The following is a 21,603-nucleotide window of genomic DNA, read 5'->3' as shown; positions in this document are numbered from 1 at the left end:
GAAATTATGCACACAAGACTAAACGTGACTCTGGACCACAAAACCATTAGTCATTAGGGATGGGTATATTTGAACCAATAACCATACATAGTTTGGGTCAAAATTAGAATTTTTATGCCATTAAAATTTTTTAATCATTGCGATATAAAGTAAAGATATTTTGTAAATTTCCTATAATAAATATAATTTTTTTTTTTAATGGATTTATCATTAGTAATATGTGTTGCTAAGGACTATATTTGGACGACTTTTGAGATTTTATCAATTTTTTTGCACCCTCAGATTCACATTTTTCAACTAGTTGTATTTAGCCAAATATTGTCCAATCCTAATGCTGCGTTTACACCAGCTGCGGTAGAGGCGGGAAGCGCGTGTGATTTACATGTTAAGTCAATGCAAAGACGCGATTACACGCGGATTATTATCCTGAGGCGCGTAATGCGCGAATAGAGCGTTGCCTCGGGAAACGCGAGAGTTGAAAAATCTGAACTTTGGTGAATTTCCGCGCCGCTTTAACAATCAGGACCTTGCTGTAGTAGTGACGTGATTACAGGAAGCGAGCGGAGTCTCCGCGGAGTCGCAGAAGCCCCTCCCATGACGCAAATTTCCGCGTGAATTTCCCTAACTAGAATTTCACGCGCGAATGAACTCAAATGTTCAAGCGTCCAACTACACACAAATAGCGCGTTTTTGCCACCCCTATCGCGGCTGGTGTAAACGCAGCATTTTGTTGCGTTTACACCAGTGAAATTTGCGTGTGAAATTCTAGTGAAATGCCGCAAGCGTGGGTGATGTACATGTTTAGTCAAATGTTCAAACATCTAACGACGTGTGAAAAGCGCGTTTTTGCCGCCCATACCATAGCTGGTGTAAACGCAACATTTTAACAAACTGTAAATCAATGGAATGCTTATTTATTCATAAATCTCAGTGAAAAAAATTACCCTTGTTACTGATTTTGTGGTCGAGTGTCAAGAATGGACTAAGCATCTAAATTATTATTTGTATTTGAAACTGCACATTTTTCAAAAACGTGTGTAGTTTGGATCACTGCACTTTATAAATTCTTAAAATGTCCATATTTTGATCCATCATTACCTGATGAGCCATGATGGACATTTAAATTAAGGACAAACAATTGCTAACATAAGTTTAAATTTATTTATATTTTGTGCACAGCCTCTGACCAATCAAATTGTAAACAATTTGAAAGACATTAGCACTGAATTATTTCCAAACCCAGATTTAACACGAGTTTCTATTATAATTCTTGGCACACCAGCCACTGCTGGCCTTACAACAGGCAGACCAATAATTCAACTTTACACATGGTATACATTATATTATATAGCTTTATTAATACAATGATTTTCAAGCGCTGAACAGACAAATCTTGAGCAGATAAATTAACGTCCACTTAAGGAAACACTGCATTCATTCGCCAGGCAAATGGATCTCCTGAAGAGTCGTGCAGCACAGGAGCTCGGCGGAGGTCACGGAGAGCTTTAAAAAAAAACAGTGGCACTGAACCCGAACGCGTTAAGTGAAACTAGAAATAATAATAATAATAATTATACTCATTGCGGTTACAAATATAATAAAATGGAAAAGAACGTCCCAATTACACAAAAGGTGAGGTTGCTAACTTCATTTCAAACGACAAACAAACAAATTTCCTTTGGTCGAATAAAAAAAGAGAACACAAAACAGAACACTGCCCATGCCGATATCCCAAGTTCATATTGGGTTTGTTCTTTATTTTTTAAATTTCAATACAGTAACTAGAGTGTTGAGGCTCTAAGGCTGTGGAGAAGGTGCGGAAGGCAATCTGGTTATAGTGTCACTGGTTCATGCTGTAGCATGCTGTTGGAAGAGCGTCTGCTCTCAGACCGCGGGCGACGGGCCGTCTGTGTCTGGCTCGTTGTTAAAGTTGTTGCTGTAGTGGTGACCGGGTGGAGGGTGGTTGGGAAAAATGTCCAGTTCATCCACCTGCGGTCCAGGGTGCATCACCAGCTGATCTTGGGGAATGTCCGCGGCGGCTGCTGCCAGGTTCGTGATGGACTTGCTCTTCACGCACTGGAAGTCCACATGTCGGCTCTTGCCCTCTTCTTTCTCCCAGGACATGCGGATGAAGGGTCTTTGGACGTAGTTGTAAATGACTTCGGGTCGACCGCCTGGTCGCTTTTTCACTTTCTCTTTGTATGTTGGATAGCCTACAGATGCAGGATGGAAGATCAATATGGTTTCATCCTCTAAAGCTTTTCCTTTAAATAGATTGGCTAAAAGGTTTATAATTATGTCATACAGTATCTTACCTTCAATACCCAGTCTGATTTTCTTGAGACCTCGCTCTTTTAAAACTGATTTGGCTACATCACGGTTCTCAATGTACTTGAAGAAACGATACAGTTTTGTACTGTAAATAACTGAAATAATAATACAACAGAAAAAAATTATTATTACAATCAACAAATACACTTTAACCTACGTAGGATCAGACAGGAAGGTGTGTGCTCACTCTGTGCATACTCCTCTCCCATCTGGGGTGGGTACTCTTCATCCCAGTCAACCACGTCATCGTCTGTGAGCACGACAATGTGACACTCCCTCTCACCGCTCTGAGCGCTTGTCACCATCAGAGGAAGCACCATCTCTTCCAGGTAAAACTCAAACTGCCTTCGAGCGCCGTCATTGGACAGCTCGTGCATCAGGGCGCCTACAAAGAGTAATTAGGCCATGAACAACAAACCAACATGTATAATAATTTCTAATTATGAAGATGTTAAACCATAAGTTCAAAATGCAGGGTACTAAGGTAACACTATTGTTGTTAGATCACAAAACTTGGTGTTGATAACAGATTAGCAGAATCTCATGTATCATGGAGGGGATTTCTTAAGCAAAGGAATTACTCACTCAGGTCCCGGCACTTGATAGTACTGTAGTCAAAAGAGATGCAGAGATAGTCGCATGCTTCCCTCAGCTCAGGTATCGAGATTCCATCGGGGCAACGGATTATCCCGGTTTTATAGTAATCCTGCCAGTTAGAGAAAAAACAGACAACACAAACGCTGCCATTACAGAAGCCAAACCAAATAAAGACAGCCCTCTAAGGGAAAATGGATGAAAGCCAATGTTATCTGAGCAATGCTGCCGATTCACGCAGCTCACACAAACCCGGGGACCCAATTCAATTCAATTTTATTTTATTTATATAGCGCTTTTCACAACTGTTTAATTGTTCCAAAGCAGCTTTACATTAATAAAAACAAAAAGAAAACAGAAAAATAAAATCATAGGACAACAAAGTAGCTAAGTACAGCGGCTAATATTAATCTGTACTAGTAAGCAGCGTATATGTAACGCAGTTCTAAGTTAAGCTAATGTCAGCTGACTCCCGAGGGGTTGAAAAATGAAAAAACTCCTAGGAGAAAAACCCCATGGGGACAAAAGTCCTTGGGAGAAAAAACCCTCGAAAGAGAGCCAGACCTGGCTGATCATATAGAAGATAAACTATACACTCACCTAAAGGATTATTAGGAACACCTGTTCAATTTCTCATTAATGCAATTATTTAATCAACCAATCACATGGCAGTTGCTTTAATGCATTTAGGGGTGTGGTCCTGGTCAAGGCAATCTCTGAACTCCAAACTGAATGTCAGAATGTGAAAGAAATGGGATTTAAGCAACTTTGAGCGTGGCATGGTTGTTGGTGCCAGACGGGCCAGTCCGAGTATTTCACAGTCTGCTCATTTACTGGGATTTTCACGGACAACCATTTCTAGGGTTTACAAAGAATGGTGTGAAAAGGGAAAAAACATCCAGTATGCGGCAATCCAGTGGGCGAAAATGCCTTGTTGATGCTAGAGGTCGGAGAAGAATGGGCCGACTGATTCAGGCTGATAGAAGAGCAACTTTGACTGAAATAACCACTCTTTACAACCAAGGTATGCAGCAAAGCATTTGTGAAGCCACAACACGCACAACCTTAAGGCGGAGGGGCTCCAGAAGCAGAAGACCCCACCGGGTACCACTCATCTCCACTACAAATAAGAAAAAGTGGCTACAATTTGCACAAGCTCACCAAAATTGGACAGTTGAAGACTGGAAAAATGTTGCCTGGTCTGATGAGTCTCGATTTCTGTTGAGACATTCAGATGGTAGAGTCAGAATTTGGCGTAAACAGAATGAGAACATGGATCCATCATGCCTTCTTACCACTGTGAAGGCTGGTGGTGTTATGGTGTGGGGGATGTTTTCTTGGGACACTTTAGGCCCCTTAGTGCATTGTTTAAATGCCACGGCCTACCTGAGCATGGTTTCTGATCATGTCCATCCCTTTATGACCACCATGTACCCATCCTCTGATGGCTACTTCCAGCAGGATAATGCACCATGTCACAAAGCTCGAATCATTTCAAATTGGTTTCTTGAACATGACAATGAGTTCACTGTACTAAAATGGCCCCCACAGTCACCAAATCTCAACCCAATAGAGCATCTTTGGGATGTGGTGGAACGGGAGCTTCGTGCCCTGGATGTGCATCCCACAAATCTCCATCAACTGCAAGATGCTATCCTATCAATATGGGCCAACATTTCTAAAGAATGCTTTCAGCAACTTGTTAAATCAATGCCACGTAGAATTAAGGCAGTTCTGAAGGCGAAAGGGGGTCAAACACAGTATTAGGATGGTGGTCCTAATAATCCTTTAGGTGAGTGTATATTGAATACTATATACTAATTAAAAGTTTTAATAATTTAAATTAAAAGTTAAAGGAAGCAGTTGATTGTCACTGGGCAGACTCGGCGGGGCATCATGATAAAGGGAAGCGGACCCAGGACTGACGTGTCATAACACCATTGCAAAGTAGGTTTTTATCCCCTCTCCACTACAATATCTAAATAATATTCAAATTAAAACATAATAAAAGTACAATAATATCATTCCGTCAGAAAAGCAATGCCAAGTAATATTTCAGTGACCATTTGCAAACAGAAAAAACTAAGGCTGTGTGGGCTTTAGACGCTACACATCTCTCAGTGGATTGGTTGTCAGTGACACTTTAAATGCATTCATCTGCGGGTTTATCGATCTTCTACATGGCTCTGAGCTACAGAGGCATACTAAACACTAACCTTACTTCAACTCCACATAACACTGTGCTGAAAGATCATTACAGCAGGTTACACAGCAAAGCTCATGACAAGCTTAATGCTGCACTTCACTTTATTATTTAACAGATTAATATGACGGATGAATCTTAATCCAAAATTTCCCAGATTGTACTTCTCAATAGAAACAGACTATATCGGACAATTCTACAGCATTTACATTTTTTTATTGTCATTGCTTCTGCTAACTGTACAAAGGGTTTCTGCAGGTTTCACAAATACAAACTTAATTATTTAAAAAACTTTTTAAAACTATTATGAATGACATTTAAGACCTATATCACGACAATGAAATTCAATTTTATGACTCATCAACTTTTGATGACAAAAACAACACGCATTTTCTCAAGGTGTGGCGAGACACCCCGCATGACGAAATGAGACACAAGAGTGGGTTTACGACAATAAGATGAGACAAGATTTTTATACTTATTTAATATTACAAGAATTTTTCACTTTTAGACTTTAAGATGAAGTTTTAAGAAATTCTCAATGATGAAATATATAAATAGAAAATGTATTATTTAACTAAAATCAGAAATTGTGTAAATGTTTTAACCAATCAAGGGTTTTCACTAAAAATTATTTTGGATTTATGATGATCAAGTAATCTGATAATTTTTGGTAATAAAAATAGACCTAAGTGGGCAAAGCATTTAAAACAACAATTGTGATGAGACAATAGAACTTGGTTCAAATAAAGTATGAAAAACATGTTTTCTTGAACAACAAAATATTAAATAGGGCTCAAGCTTAGATGACAACGTATCAATATTAATAAAACGGTGTCATTAATATGCTGTCTTGTCGCTTCTCTTCATTCATACGTCTCGCCATTAAGTTCAGTGGACCAGATTAAGGGTTATTGGCAACCCTTTTAAACACCATACACACTATGTGCTTCAAGGTTTTTTTTACAGTAGTTGCTTGTTGTAAAAAAAGGCCCCCGAATTGTCTGCTTTACCTGGAATTTGATGGCAAACTGTGCAAAACATTACATAGTTTTTTCGGCATGTTTAAAATGTGCCTCAATGGATACATTGCATAAGAATACATAAAGACTGAGGGTGAAGCAATACTGTTTACTGGCCTGAGTGTCTCTCACGCTGGCCCTGGGCCATCCTTCATGTTGAGGCATGTTAAAATATATATGGGTGGTTTCCCAGACAGTGTTTAGATTATTACAACACTATTTTTTATTTATATTAGGACATTTAAAAAGTTTCTTAGAGACATTCATTACAAAATACATTACTGGTGTGCATCTTGGGACTAAACAATGGCAGTGATATATTTTATGGCAAAAATAGAAATAATTAAATTGAGGAGACATTGGCAGCGTCTAATGCACAGGATGCATGGAGCAGTGGGCTTTTATTCATGGAACAGTGAGAGACTATATTCAATTTTATATATCATATAATGCTCTTAGAAATTTACAAAGACAGAGTAAAGAATTAATTAAAAGCTTTGGTTAATTCCGTTTTAATTCAGAACTGTTAGAATGAATCAGCAAATTATTACTTTTTGTGCAAACCGGAAATTCTTCATTTAGTCAATGGGCAGATTTGTGTTTGATGGGTTGTGACACACGCATCTTCAAGGAGAGCGCACTAGCAAACGTGAGAGGAGGGACAACCCTCATTTGTCATCTATAAGCTGGTGGCAGTAAGTATATTACCATAGTAACGCAAATGGCGTCTCATCGCATACGCTGGCACAAGGAAAAGAAAAAGTCTTAAATTTGCTGTTATAGGTCTTAAATAATTTTAACCAGGTCTTAAAGGGACATCGCACTTTTTTTGAAAAGATGCTTATTTTCCAGCTACCCTAGAGTTAAACATTTGATTCTTAACGTCTTGTAATCCATTCAGCTGATCTCCGAGTCTGGTCCTAGCACTTTTAGCATAGCTTAGCACAATCCATTGAATCTGATCAGACCATTAGCATGGCGCTAAAAAAATAACCAAAGAGTTTTAATATTTTTCCCATTTAAAACTTGAAAGTAACCAAGGGGACTATTTTCGTGCAGTGCGTAAAATCACTACGCCTGCTGCAGCCATGTTACAGCAGCAAAGTCCTTGATTATTACGCCAGAATGAGAGTATAGTTCCTAACCATATCTGCCTAGCTCAGGGGTAGGCAAGTTCGGTCCTAGAGAGCCGCAGTCCTGCATATTTTAGCCTAAGCACTGATAATCTAACCTGATGTCTAAATCCTAAAGACATTGATTAGCTTGTTCAGGTGTGTTTGATTAGGGTTGGAACTAAACTCTGCAGGACTGCGGCTCTGTAGGACCGAACTTGCCTACACCCGGCCTAGATAATGGCAACTTTTAATTTTCTGTCTGTCTTAGTACACGTTGTAACTACAGAAGAGTCAAGTTTTAAATAGGAAAAATATCAAAACTCTTTGGTTATTTTTTAGTACAATGCTAATGGTCTAATCAGATTCCATTGTGCTAAGCTATGCTAAAAGTGCTAGCGCCAGACCCGGAGATCAGCTGAATGGATTCCAAAACGTTAAGAATCAAATGTTAAACTCTAGGGGAGCTGGAAAATTAGCATATTTTCAAAAAAAGTGGAATATCCCTTTAAGACCTGGTTAAAATTATTTAAGACCTATAACAGACTTTTTAAGGCAGGGGTCACCAATCCTGGTCCTGGGGGGCCGGTGTCTTTGCAGAGTTTAGCTCCAACCCTAATCAAACACACCTGACGCAAATAATTAAGGTGCTTCAGGTGTGTTTAATTAGGGTTGGAGCTAAACTCAGCAGAGGCACCAACCCTCCAGGACCAGGATTGGTGACCCCTGTTTTAAGGCCTTACATTTTGATTTTGAAATGTAAGACTTTTTAAGACCCCATGGAAACCCTGGTACAACAAGGACAGTTAGGATTATATTTAACAGGAGTCATCACGGTCCTACATGAGATATTTCTGTGTAAAACTAGTGGCTTTATCCTTGCAAGTGGGGCAAGTAAATGTGTGGGATATCCAGTAACAAAGACTTACCAGAATAGATCTGAACACAGTGGAGCTGATGCCCTCGGCCACCTCATACTCTCCTTTGTCATTAGGTCGAGTGAAATTGTGCTCCCTCCCAGATCCAAACATTCTACAATACATAAATACATTCAAAAACTTAATTGCATTCTGTCCATCTTCTCAACCTTCATGTTATTCAATAACTAAAGCAGATATTTAAAAGTCATATATATAGCACATCTCCCATTCTCCCATTTATCTTCCTTTCAAGGAAAAGAAAAACCTGTAAGTGTGAACAAGTTCTGATCCCTTTAACAGATAAACAAGTCCTAACCTGCCCAGCATGGTGTTGGGCTGTGCTGTGAAAATCGAGGGGTCAACCACGAAGCGTGTGTTGTCCACGATGAGTGTGACCTTCTCTGATGTGCGCACGCTGCGGGCTCCGTCTTTGACATTCTCGTATACGAAGACCATCTCACTGGGGCCAATGCACTTGTAGGTGCCTTCTGAACTGGACAGGCTACTGTTGCGACTGCTAGCAATCCCACTGCTACTGCTGGGAGAAATCCTCTGAGGCCTGGGGCTGCTGGGCCGGGATGAGCCACCTTCACGATCTGTTAACAGAAAACATAACATTTAGGCATTTGTCATATGCTTTCATCTAAAACAACATACAGTGCATTCAATCTTTACATGTTTTATCACTATGTATGTTCCCTTGTGACTGAACCCATGACCTTTACATTGCCAAAGCACTACTCTGCCAATAAAGCTACATAACAATGGCAAATCATCGGTCTATCTATCTAGACGTAAATGGCATGATTTTTTCTCACCGCTGTTCTGTTGGCGGGTTGGTGACGTCACATTGCGAATGCAGGGCGTGAGCTGTCCTTCGCCACGCTCATGTGAGGAGTCCCGTGAGCGGTCGCTGGAACGGCGGCGATCTCTGGATCGGTCACAGCCTCCAGTGGCGCCATGCATGTTCATTTTCACCTGGTCAGTTTCAAGTCCAGACTAACACATAGTCTGCTGATGTGGAGAGCGAAAGAAGGAGAGATTTGAAAAAGTAACCTCTGAATAAGGTCTGTGACTCCTCATAGGCATAAGCTCCCATTATAATTTAAGGTAATATAACTCCCATGACACCACAAAGAGCTAATGTCAGGATCGTTCACATCTCTGCATAGTAAAAACTAAGACACTCAAATGTGCTTACAGTCATTGTTAGCTTGTGATACATCAGCGGTCTTAGACTTTATACTGAAACCACCTGCAGCATCATGAGGAATTGAAATCATTTTTTTAACCATCAATGTTATTGTATAAATAAATACTCTATGATTCATTTCAAGCTGAGATTAAATAGACACAACTATCATCAAAACATTTACATGATAGTTCTCGGCACCTCTCTCTCTCTCTCTCTATAAAATCTAGTATATTTACAGTAAGTACTGTCCTCTATAAATAAATAACATTTATAAGGCACTAGAGGAGACGGCTGATAAAGTAATAAGAGAGGGTGTGTGCTAACGTTTTCTGTTTTAGTTGATCAGGAAGTGCCTGGGGTAAAAACAGCTTGGTGTCATGAATGTTATGCATAAAAGAAATAGGCTTGGGCCCTGCTGTTTGTCATACGACTGTACTGACTCATTGGGTGGCTTTATACTTGTACACTGTAACAAAAGAAACTACCAGATTAGTAGCAGTACCATGTTATTTTTGGAGTATGGTATTCTTGGGGTAGTACTAGTATGTATGGGTATGTAAACACCAAGGTTTGTAAATATAATAATTAAAACACAAATCGAAGTAAATAAACCAAAACGTATTACCAACACATAAATTATTCTTTGGATATGATAAACGGTTTGTGACTTAAACATTTTGTCTACCATAACAACTCCCTTGGTGCATTGAAGCTGCACAGCACAGTTTTTTTGGAAAGCTCAGGAAATTCCTAAGATAGTTGTCCATTTAGACCAACACCCTAAAATAACACAACAAATACACAATGAGCCCACCCCTTTCTTCCCAACACAATAAGCCAATAAAACAGCTCTAGGTAGGGGTGTAACGGTACGTGTATTCGAACCGGACCGTTTCGGTTCAGGGCTTTCGGCACGGTGCACACGTGCACCGAAAGGCCGAATGCATTTTGTGTGCGCCTGTGCGGAACATAATAGGTGTGTTTCCGCACGAACATATTAAGCGGCGGAAGTCTCCTCGTTCAGCGCAAGTCTTCTGTCAAACATATAACATAATTAGGCCCGCAGAAAAATTTTTATTTACTTAGTTGTATATCCGTTTGATTATTGATGTAAACGTTTACGTGTCGTATCTAAAAGCGCATGTTAAACGCGTGTCAACGCGCATCTTTGTTCTTTCAAAAGTGCATGAGAGGTTGCGTGTCTTTCGTTGCTACGCAATCATGAGACACGCTTTCTGTGACAGCGAGAATAAGGAATACGTGATCAGATTTTTCATCTGCACCTCATGTCAATCATATCATTGTCACAATGCGATCAGCTGGTCGGGACACGGAGGAGCTGTAACCCGGGCTTACTCAGTTGTTACTCAGCTGCGGAGGGGTTCGTTAGTAAAGTCACAGCTTACATTGACAACACAAGCAAAGATTAGGAGAAACATGCAAAAGATCAAAGATGGCTAGGTATGCAACTCACTAATCTCAAAATGAGTGTATAATAAGTATATCATCATGTTGCTTGCTATGCAGTTACACATAGAGCAGTAATATTATTTTTATACAGAGATGGTACATAGCCAATTCAATACTGTGAGTTAAACAATCCAAAATAAATCAAAACAGAACATTTTTGGTGTCAAAAATGTAGGCTAATAGTTCATAAATGTATTCAGGAATTGAATTTGTTAGTTCAAGGTTTTAGTAGAAAAAGTTTAAGAAAAGGTTAAGAAAAGAGTTACCTTCTGTTATAAAATAATGTAAAAAAGAACTTTGCAGTAGTATTTTATTTATTATTTTTCATTTTATATATATTTTATATGTTATATTTTAATAAAAAGTGTTTAAAAAAGTGTAAACAAATTGTAAAAAAAGTTTATAGTAATAAACAACCTGCAGTTTAATGTTTGCATTTTCCCCTTACTGAACCGAAAATGAACCGAACCGTGGCTTCAAAACCGGGGTTCGCACCGAACCGTGATTTTTGCGTACCGTTACACCCCTAGCTCTAGGAGCTTCGGGTAAAACTTTGCCTGGTTTTGACTATGTAAACTTATCTCCCATGCAAACATCCAACTGCCAAAATGTTAAAAAGGCTGAAAAAATCTTTCCAATGTAATCTGTAATATGTCAAGTGACGTTTTTTTTAACCATACCCATGCTGTACAGTAGAGATTAATATATATATATACATCCCTACTTATAAGCTTGCATAAACTTTTTAGTTGATGTCGTCTTTGTTAAAGTTAAAATCAGGATGGTTAACCTTTGGAATGAGTCACAGGGTGACAAACTGGTTCATTTGGTAAACACGAGGAAGTGTGAATTGCTCAATTTCTCATCCTGTCTAATATTTGATAAACCTGCAGTGTTTACACAGGAACCTTTACGAAAAGTATTTTTATAATGCCTTAATAACCTGCTACAATATCATAAAGCAACCTATATATATAACTTTACTTTTTTAACACATCCAATTAATGACGTAAAAAAAGAAAGCATTTAGAAAAATTGAGGTACAATATCAAACCAAGTGACATCTACAAAAACAAATGATGCCAAGATGCTACAAATGAATCCTTTATTACTTATAATTTAGCCCGTACATATTTATTTACTAGTAAAATGTGCTTTACATGCGTCACTTGGTTGGTTTATTACTGTCACTGCAATTACATTGCATTGTAGTAATGCTATTATAAAATTATAAGGTTTCATAAAGCTAAAATTTAAAATGCATCGGTACAAAAAACCTCACTTGATCTGATAAACAGTGATAGGGTTTGACATCAATGACTGTTGGTGTGTGTGATCCTGCCAGACTCGATGCAAGACAACAAAGAAAGAGAGAAATACAATTCTGCACGCCTCACATATGAATTATTAATGTTGTAATTAAAAAGGAACTTGTAATTAAATGTTTATCTGGGTATCTGGTGTGTGAAGTAAACACACAAACATCAGCGAGCGACACAGAAATGGTAGCTAGCCACCGAAGCTAAACAACAAAACAACAAACGTTTAAATTTAACTTGACCAAATTCTTACCTTTTTACAGTGTCGTGGTAAGCATAGTTTGTAGAATAAGTAGTTATGTGTACTGACCCGAGAGGAAAACGAAAAACGAGACTCGAGAAGCTGAAGAAAACACCTCAGCTTTTTTTGAAAAACCGAATTTGACTACTAACTGCCACAGTGCTGACAGGAAACGAGACTTTCGCGTCCCGGTCGAAGTATCGCGAGAATTGCGGCGTCACATTAAGCCGACGCGTTTAGCAATGATTGAGAATAAAATATGAATATAAAAATACGAGAAGTTAATGAAAGATATAAAGTAAGAAAGAAAAAAGAAAGAAAGAAAGAAAGAAATAAAGGAAGAAAGAAAGAAAGATTAACACGTACTTTTCTAAACACTGTGAAACAGGTTGGTCCACATTTTAGTGCAATCGTTGGTTGTCCAAAAAGTTATTTAAAAAATACATTTAAAAAAAGTTTCTGAAAATAAACTTGTGAAAATACATTTTAAAATTCCTCTTACACAGAAAAGAGAACAGTGACAAGGCAACTACAAGTTTAAGACATGTGTACAGTATTCCCTACACATGATTTGAACATTCTATATTTTAATATTTAAATAAATAAATATATGTTAAAATAAAAAAATGCTCTGCAAAACAGCACTTCTTTTAATAGACACTTACTGTGTCCTCTTCCTGCATTCTCGTTGAACACTTTTCATTATTTACTTAATCAGTTTTTCAAAGGGGTCAGTTTTGTCAGTTCAAGATCCATGTTGCACGTTCCCCTTTTTTTAAACGCTTACTGGATGAAACATCATTTTTTCCTCTTTGCTCCTTTTGGGAGTCATTTGATGAAGGTGTGAGGATATTGTTGAGTTTCAGCTGAAGCCAGTCTTGTCTGTTTAGCACCTGCTTGTGCTCACGAACGTTGTGCATGAGCTGAACTTCACTGATCGACCTCTTGCTGTTACAGAGAGAGAAATAAAGTGATAAAATTTTCACGTACACAATAAAAGTAACCAAAAGTAACAACCTATTCTCTCTTACCTGACTGGTAAAGCCTCCAGATACAGCAAACTGCAAAGGCCCCACAGCACAATGACCAAAATAGTTTTCTCCAATGAATGTATGGATGACATAATGATACCTGTAGGATAAGTTACTGTAGTGAATAGAGTGGTTTTTAATATCTTTCAATGATTATTATAGACAGGTTACACTTACTATCCAATGCCTTAACTTACCAAGACTTGTTAACTTTTAGTTGACTAGTTTGATATTTTGTAGCTGCTGTATAGCGAATGGGTCCATGTGTTGTATTTTTGCATTGGGGCTAAACCTCCTCTCTTTATACGCACAAGCCCCCTCCTGTTGGCCATTGATGAGCTATCTTCATTATTGATGGTGATGTCATCCATGCTTTGATGGAGACTGGCATGCACATAATGACACATGACTACCAACACCCCCCACAAACTGTTTTCAACACCTTGGTCAAGACCCCCATGATCACAGCACTGTCAAACCAGTGCCATGTACGGCCATGATGTTTAACAGCTTTAATATGTCAAAAAGCACTTCATTATATTATGACCAGAGACACAGTACATAGTCTTGCAAAATAACAAATACTTATATCACAATATACTTCTTTATTATACCAAAAACTGATGAAAATGTTTTAGAAACATTAAAAACATAAAATGTTTTATTTATTTTGGGAGAGAACAGACAGTAAATAAAAAAATATTGAATGAATGAATAAATAAATAGCCTACAGAAGATCTAAAATGTACACATCAAAACTGATGTGTCGAGGTGGCAAAAGTTAACAAGGATAGACAAAAACGTACAAACAGACGAAAAAAATTAACTGTCCAAAACAAAAAATATAACTTCTTTTGATTTATTTTAGCCTAAATTTTAGGCAACAGGAGACTGCAACTCCTAATGCCCACCTGGGATGACAGATTACATCTTGTTTTATTCTGTAACCATATCCAAGATTTGATCTTGCAGTTTATCAGGTCAGACTGTGGCACAAGGAGGGCAGTGCCAAACATCATGTTGCAAACAAAGTCCACCTGAAGCTTTTGTGATCTACGGGAGTTGTATAACCTTGTCATTGTCTCATGGGACACATTAGGTTACCATGAGAGAAGTTTTCTAAATGTGGAAGAGGAATGGCTGTCATGACACATGCAGTAAGTCCTAGTAAGGAACCAAAATGAGGTGCGTGGAGTAACAAATCTCTGTTGCAGCAAAGAAAAGCTTATTTTGCTATATAGAAACCGCTTTTTTGAAATTATAAACTCACTGCAGCTATCTGGAGTTCAATACCTTACTGAAAGTCAAAAGAGTTGCGATGCAATTTACCCATCAGTATTCATAATCTGAAATTAAATTCAGAACTGAAATATTAATATCGATAATACTAATAATCAATTTGAATAAGACATTTTACAACATGCTTTAAAAACATACAGACAGGCTAAAATTAAACTATTAGCCATAAATTGTAATCAAAGTGTTGTTTTAAAATATTAGATAATGGAACAATTTTAAAAAGCAAATGAAACTAAATATATTAACTGGATGTAATATCTCAGGGCACACTATGTTCCCAAACGTGATCTAGGCTTTTTCTCTGTCAGTTACACATGATGCATGGTACAGAGAACAGCACCGAGGAGTCGAAGAGGTCCAACTGTTTGGTGAGGTTGTAGAAATTATGTAATATTCTTGCAATTCCTTTTATATTTTATAAAACATATTTTAATAAATTTGGTTACACTTTACAATAAGGTTGTATTAGTAAACATTAGTGAATGCATTAACCAACATGAACAAGCAATGAACAAAATAGTTATTCTTGTTAATGTTAGTTAATGTCGATACAGTTATTCATGTTGCGTTTATTAATGTTAACAGTTACAACGCTTGATTTTTTAAAATGTATTAGTAAATGCAGAAGTTAACATTAACTAAGATAAATAAATGCTATAGAAGAATTGTTCATTGTTCTTGTTAGCAATTGCATTAACTATAATATGATCTTATTGTAAAGGGTTACCATTAATTCTTATATTAATTACTAATATATAATAATAATATATATTTTTAATTTACTCATTCACTACAGAGATGCTCAGATCGGAGTATTGTGACTTAAAAGCTTTGTAGAGGCATAACATTTTTAATACTCTATACTGTATTTAATGACATTTTAACCTAAACAATATTATTTTTAAAAAATTATGTAGTTTATCTATATCATTTACTACTGTACATAGCTTGGCTAATAAAAATAGACTGAAGTAGCTTGTAAAAGGGTGGTTAATAAAATAGTCCTCATAATATTCTGCCACCTGCTGAATTTATTTAAATATGCATTTTATACACTTTTTTATTCAGACTAACTTTTTATATGCTTTGTAACAATTTGTCCCTTTAGGGAAATTTGTCTTGGGCATACACAAGTGAAAAGTTGGTTCAACTTAAAAGATACTTTCACAACACCTAAAAAGTTTATTCAACTTCAATTTTCACAAGTGAAACTTGAGTGAAATGTAAGTTGAATAAACATACATTTTTTAGGTGTTACCAATTAAAGTAACTTTCTAAGTTGATCCAACTTTTCACTTTTTACAATGCACAGGCTGTCACATAAAAGAACATATAGTACAAGAACAGACACAAAAATAGTTAGACATAAATGCATTCAATACATACAACACCACCCCTTATTCCACTATATCCTGAGTTTATGAAAACATTGTTTAGCTGAAGAAATATCATTTTTTTTATACAATACAATACAAATTGTAAAACACATTAAGATTTTTAAACAAATATTTAAAAACAACTGTTGCCATGTTCTTTTTAAACATTGCATTTCTTATCTCCAAATGTATTTTTTTTTTATTTTTTTTGTAAATAAATGTATCAGTAAATAAGAAATATTTGCGGTAAATAGTGTTCTCAGTTAGGGTATTGCATTAGCAATGCAAATGTCATGGGTATGATTGGAACTCACATAGTGATAAAATACTGATGTATAGCTTGAATGCACTGTGTAGGTTTGCATCGAATAAAAACGTCTGCCAAATGTAAATCAAAACCACATCAATGGTGAAGCTTGGTATTCTGCAGACAAAGCTCAGGACCTCTCTGAGAGTGAACAGGTGTGATGAATGTAATTTACGGTTGCTATAAAGTACTGTATCTTTAGTGTTTATCACAGATTTAAGCTAATTCTGTATGTCTTAAAATTGTATTTATTTTGATTTTGTCTTTTTGTTAAATTAGGTATTACACAGAAAAGAAAAAAAGACAAAACTTACCATATGAAGTTGTTTTTACTTAACAAAACTAAGCACAAATGTGCACCAGATTTTTGTTTACTATTTAAAATAAATTGTATTATGTATTTCTTGGTACCCCATAAATTCTATTTAGATATCTAGAGAGTTTTTATTGCATTAACAAATGTGTTGCATGCAAATACATTTGCCTCAGCACATTGAAATGACAACAAGCATAAACAACTTACCTCATGTCATGTCAAACATTAATAAGTTATGTGTTTGTGCACCTGAGAGAGGATCGGAATGAAGCACAGCCTTAACTCAGCAATGCACATGTTGAGTCAACCCAAGCAAGCTGTTCTCATTACCTCATGTGGTCACAATGTTTGTCATGTCGCCGATGGCATGCTGCAGCAGTGGTCTGCGGGGGAACCGCTTAGAATTAAGGCGAAGAATTGCTTACAAACCATTAACAGGGGTCACCCCCATGTAACAATGTGAGACATGCCCCATGAGAACCACGCAGGTCTTCTTTAAAGTGGGGTTTAGTCAGACGTTTAACCTTTGGCTGGAGCCAGTGCTTTGTTGAACCTGTCAATAATTGGGGAGTTATTTTTAGCTTGGCATGTGTGAGAAATTGAAATGATGAATATGCAACCTCAAATGCATTTCAGCTATTCTTTGAAAGACATAAATAATGAATGGCTGGAGATGAACGTATTGCTCTGTGTATGTTGCATGCAGCTTGAAGAGAAATTACGACCTTGTGCCGCTTCACGGGAGTTGCATAGTTTGCTCTGCATCTGGTTGTTTATGAACTATATCATGGGAAGATAACTGGATATTTTGATAAAATAATTGTATTAGTAAACTAAAATATAATAAAGCCCAGCTTTAATTCATTACTTCTTGTAAATTAGTGGTTTAGCTGATAAAAAGTGTCATAGATGAACATCACTTGAACAAGAACTGTATGCATGCAAATAAACAAGCAGACAAATAACTAAAACAAGGAAAAATAGTATAGTAAATAATACTTTAAGGTTTTTGTTGTCATGCCAAAAGGTGCAATACTTCTTAACGTTCCTGCTTTTGCACAGAACATAATTCAATATAACCTTGACAATTTGATGTTACTGTACAGTATAAACATGTGCAAATGCAGTTTATTTTGACATCACTACTGTTGACTATTGATTTCATTAACCATAATGGATCAAAAGTAATTTGATCTCCCTTGGTCAAGGTCAAGCACACTTAATGACTTTTGACTTGACATAAACACTTTATTCATTTAATGTAGGGGTGTGCTGGGCAAAAACTAACGCGGGGTTAGTTGTAACACGGACTGTTTACATTGTTGCACAAGGTTGAGCGTTTTATTTTTCCGCTGCCAAAAGACGATCTCCCGCAAATTATTGGAAATGTATAATGTTTTTCCTGAGAGTTATTGATGAACAAGTGTTTTGGTGGCATGTAAGTAAATTTTTTCATCATATGTTTTTTACGGTTTCTAAGTTGGGTGTGTAAGATACCAAATCCAATGCTATGTCATATTAATCTGTGTCTTTTTAAATATGTCTGCAGATCTTTGCAACTTTTTTTGGTGGCCTTAAAAATATTTTCACCCAGCGGGGTTAATTGTAACGCTGTGTTACAACTAACCCCTCAGCAACAACGATATGAAAACCGCTAACATTAGCGTAATTCTTGCTGTTGTTTTAAATCGACTACACACGAATGATTGCTGGATGCCAACAAAATAAATGTGCCTGTCTTATCAAAAAATCGTGTTACATTTATTTTTGTTAATTTCTTTCATTTTAATTGAATATATGGTCACGTCAAAGATTGAAATCATAATGAAATGAATGGCTAAAACCAGACTTTGATGCTTATTATCTCAGAATTTGATTTTTGAAACTGTTGTATGGTTATTACAGACTGGGTCACATACTCATACACAAAATTGTCATAATTGTCTCACATATTTAGACATTTGTATCCATTTATAATTTAACTATTGTTAGAAAAGAGCTGGATGAATGAATACAGTGTGGATATCTGTTTATTATAGACAGTTACATAAACTTTAATATCCACTTTAAGCATATAGACAAAATAGTATTGAAATATTTGCCTGCAAACTTAATTTTTAGCAAGTGTTACAACTAACCCCCTGCCTGTTACAATTAACCCCACCTATGGGGTAAGTTGTAACGTTTTGCACTTCTGTCACGTTTGGTGTAATTGTCCAAGAATGGTAAGTACTAGAAACAAACTTCAACAGTTTATTTGTAGCAGAGATGTGTGTGTTGCTTGTGTAAAAATATAATTAATCAAACTCAAATATTTTTTGAATGATTGAGCCAAAACCAAAAAGCGTTAGGTTGTGCCCCGCTCTCTCCTACTTATGCATTTACTGTATACTGTTTCAATATTGCCACAAGACGCCTTGGTAATATTTGATATAAAATGCCCACAAGGTGTCACTGTGATAATATGTAAAGATGCTGGTGAGCTAATGAACACCAATTAATTATTTCAACATATCATTTTGTTATCCTGTAGCTCAAAGCATGGTGCTAGAAACGTCAAGATCATGGGTTCATTTAATGCAGAATGCACAAACTAAAAAAAGATACTTTGAGTCACTTGGATTAAAGAGTCACTTACAAATGTTCAAGGAAATTCACACAAAGCTCACTACAAAAATGTTAACCATGAAAGCAGAATACAGGTGCTTGAGTTTCTTTTAAAATATTTAGTGCACCAAAGAAAGACAAACAAAAAGTTAAAAAGTCTGGGGTCTTTCATTCTAAAACAGGAACCTGTCAGACGCAGAATCACAAAATCTTTCAGTCACATTTTTCTGGGTGCTGAGCATGACCTGTTCTGCTCCACAGAGCCGGGCTGTGTCCATGCATAGGGTATTAAAAAGATTCCTGAGGCAGTCAAGCTTCATGCTGACACTCTCTCCACTAATCCTCTTGCAGAAATGGAGACTGTCTACAACCCTTCATGCTTTATCCCACTCAAAGAACGCAGTGTCTGCATAGTAATACTTAGATTTCACATACTGTAACGAGCCATTGCAAAAAGCTTTAAAACTTTTAAAAGAGTCCTGGCAACTAACTGGATTATACTCAACACATCCACTCGGAGCACTATAAGAATTGGAAACTAGCAATGCATGCACCAACACAAAATTGATACTGATATTTGATTACTAAGAATGACATCTACCAATAAATACAGATAGTTTTGCTTATTACTTCTTTTACACTGTAAAAAATTGTTGTTTCAACTTAAAAAAGTAAGTTACCTGTCTGCCTTAAATTGTTAAGTTAATTTAACTTAAAAATATTAGTTAATTGAAAAAAGTTTGTAAAATTCTTTAATAATAATTTATAATAATATTTTTAAGTTTAATTAACTAAAATAAATTTAGGCAACCAGGTAACTTACTTTTTAAGTTGAAACAACTTTTTCAGTGTATGTTAGGGCTAGTCAACTGTCGGCCTGCGGGCCAAATGCGACCCTCCAATCATCTTTATCCGTTATGCTGGTCATCTTTGTCTGATTTAAATTCAGCTTGATTACTTCAAATCTGCGTTTCCACTGTTCATGACAAATGAGGGCCGATAAAACGGAAGTAGAGTTGGAAAGGGGCTGCGTGGTGTGCCAACCATCTGCGGACGCATCATTTTCGGATCCAATTTGATCTTTTTGTGCGACTACACCACATGTGACACGCTGACCAGAAGTGTGTATTTCAGTGTGTTCCAATCAAAACACTGTTTGCAAGGTGAAAATTATTAATTGTTTTTTGTTTCACTTTAACATTAGCACTTGAATCCTTTAAAAACGATTGATTACTGATAAGTAAATTATTAATTATAAATATATTCGTAGATTAAAGAATCTTGCACTGGAATGAGCTTCTCTCCCATGTTGACACAGATTTAGGATAAAACTGAAATTTCATCATGACTGCCACTAGGGGGCGAACTCCGACAGTCGTGTCCGAATGTAATGGAAAGGCGGTTTAGCCTATGTATCTTTTAAATATTAAAAATGAAACATGAAATGCAATTCTAGTCATTAGTAGAAGACTGGCTATATGTTGTGAATACTTGAAATGTAACAATTTATGAAAGTTATAAACAAAAGCAGTTAAAGAGCTCTGCATTATATAGTACTGTACAAAAATTCACATGTTGATTATTTACACTTGCACTTTATTTGTGCAATGTTCATGTTTACTATTAACATTTGGCTTTTGTAATGTTAAACTGCAATTGTTTTTAAAATAATAAAAAAAATTTTTTTTGTTTTTAGTAAAAAATTTGCATCCTTTTTGAAAATGCATGTTTTTTTAATATATGACCTACAACTAAAAAAGAAACAAAACAATATAAGTAGGTCAAAAAAATTGCGTAAAAGTTTGGCTAGCATTACACATTTGTAAAATCTGGCCCTCGAAAAAGAATAGTTGAAGACCTCTGGTGTATGGGGTCAAAACATTTGCGTAAAAGTTTGGCTAGCATCAAATTTGTAAAATCTGGTCCTCCAAAAAGAATAGTTGAAGACCTCTGGTGTATGCCGTCAAAAAATCTGTGTGAAAGTTTGGCTAGAATCAAATTATTTAAAATCTAGGCCACAAAAAAGAATAGTTGAAAACCTCTGGTGTATGGCATCAAAAAATCTGCGTAAAAGTTTGGCTAGCATCACATTTTTTAAAATCTGGCCCTCAAAAAAGAATAGTTGAAAACGTCTGGTGTATGGCATCAAAAAATCTGCGTAAAAGTTTGGCTAGCATCACATTTTTAAAATCTGGCCCTCGAAAAAGAATAGTTGAAAACCTCTGGTTTATGGCGTACAAACTGCAATTCTGTTGTCATT

General features: G+C 36.5%; 2 protein-coding genes across 3 annotated transcripts; both read right to left on the bottom strand.

Annotated features, from left to right (window-relative positions):
- Positions 1-1,334: 1,334 nt before the first annotated feature.
- On the bottom strand, positions 1,335-12,560 carry btbd10b (BTB (POZ) domain containing 10b). 2 transcript variants are annotated; one of them, XM_065261522.1, is made up of 8 exons: positions 12,420-12,560; positions 9,001-9,196; positions 8,499-8,778; positions 8,192-8,294; positions 2,917-3,037; positions 2,519-2,716; positions 2,316-2,426; positions 1,335-2,213 (listed from the first exon to the last, which is right to left on the bottom strand). In XM_065261522.1, the coding sequence occupies exons 2-8, from the start codon at positions 9,152-9,154 to the stop codon at positions 1,885-1,887; spliced, it is 1,296 nt and encodes a 431-aa protein (XP_065117594.1). In that variant the 5' UTR covers positions 9,155-9,196; positions 12,420-12,560; the 3' UTR covers positions 1,335-1,884. The 2 variants fall into 2 exon arrangements, with proteins under 2 accessions (XP_065117594.1, XP_065117595.1); XM_065261523.2 differs by having other exon boundaries at positions 9,001-9,193; positions 12,420-12,557.
- Positions 11,939-13,760, bottom strand: pth1b (parathyroid hormone 1b). The gene is made up of 3 exons (XM_065261524.1): positions 13,636-13,760; positions 13,439-13,538; positions 11,939-13,355 (listed from the first exon to the last, which is right to left on the bottom strand). The coding sequence occupies exons 2-3, from the start codon at positions 13,528-13,530 to the stop codon at positions 13,148-13,150; spliced, it is 300 nt and encodes a 99-aa protein (XP_065117596.1). The 5' UTR covers positions 13,531-13,538; positions 13,636-13,760; the 3' UTR covers positions 11,939-13,147.
- Between the last annotated feature and the right edge of the window lie 7,843 nt (positions 13,761-21,603).

The sequence above is a fragment of the Paramisgurnus dabryanus genome, chromosome 2 (assembly GCF_030506205.2).
Source record: "Paramisgurnus dabryanus chromosome 2, PD_genome_1.1, whole genome shotgun sequence".
In the NCBI taxonomy this organism is placed as follows: domain Eukaryota; kingdom Metazoa; phylum Chordata; class Actinopteri; order Cypriniformes; family Cobitidae; genus Paramisgurnus; species Paramisgurnus dabryanus.
This window is presented reverse-complemented; position numbering and strand designations above follow the sequence as displayed.

Coding starts and splice junctions, on each gene's coding strand:
- btbd10b (XM_065261522.1), bottom strand. CDS start 9,154: ATGAACATGCATGGCGCCACTGGAGGCTGTGACCGATCCAGAGATCGC. Junction 8,779..9,000: donor AACCCGCCAACAGAACAGCG/GTGAGAAAAAAT, acceptor TTCTGTTAACAG/ATCGTGAAGGTGGCTCATCC. Junction 2,427..2,518: donor GGGAGAGGAGTATGCACAGA/GTGAGCACACAC, acceptor TTATTATTTCAG/TTATTTACAGTACAAAACTG.
- pth1b (XM_065261524.1), bottom strand. CDS start 13,530: ATGTCATCCATACATTCATTGGAGAAAACTATTTTGGTCATTGTGCTG. Junction 13,356..13,438: donor CTGGAGGCTTTACCAGTCAG/GTAAGAGAGAAT, acceptor TCTCTGTAACAG/CAAGAGGTCGATCAGTGAAG.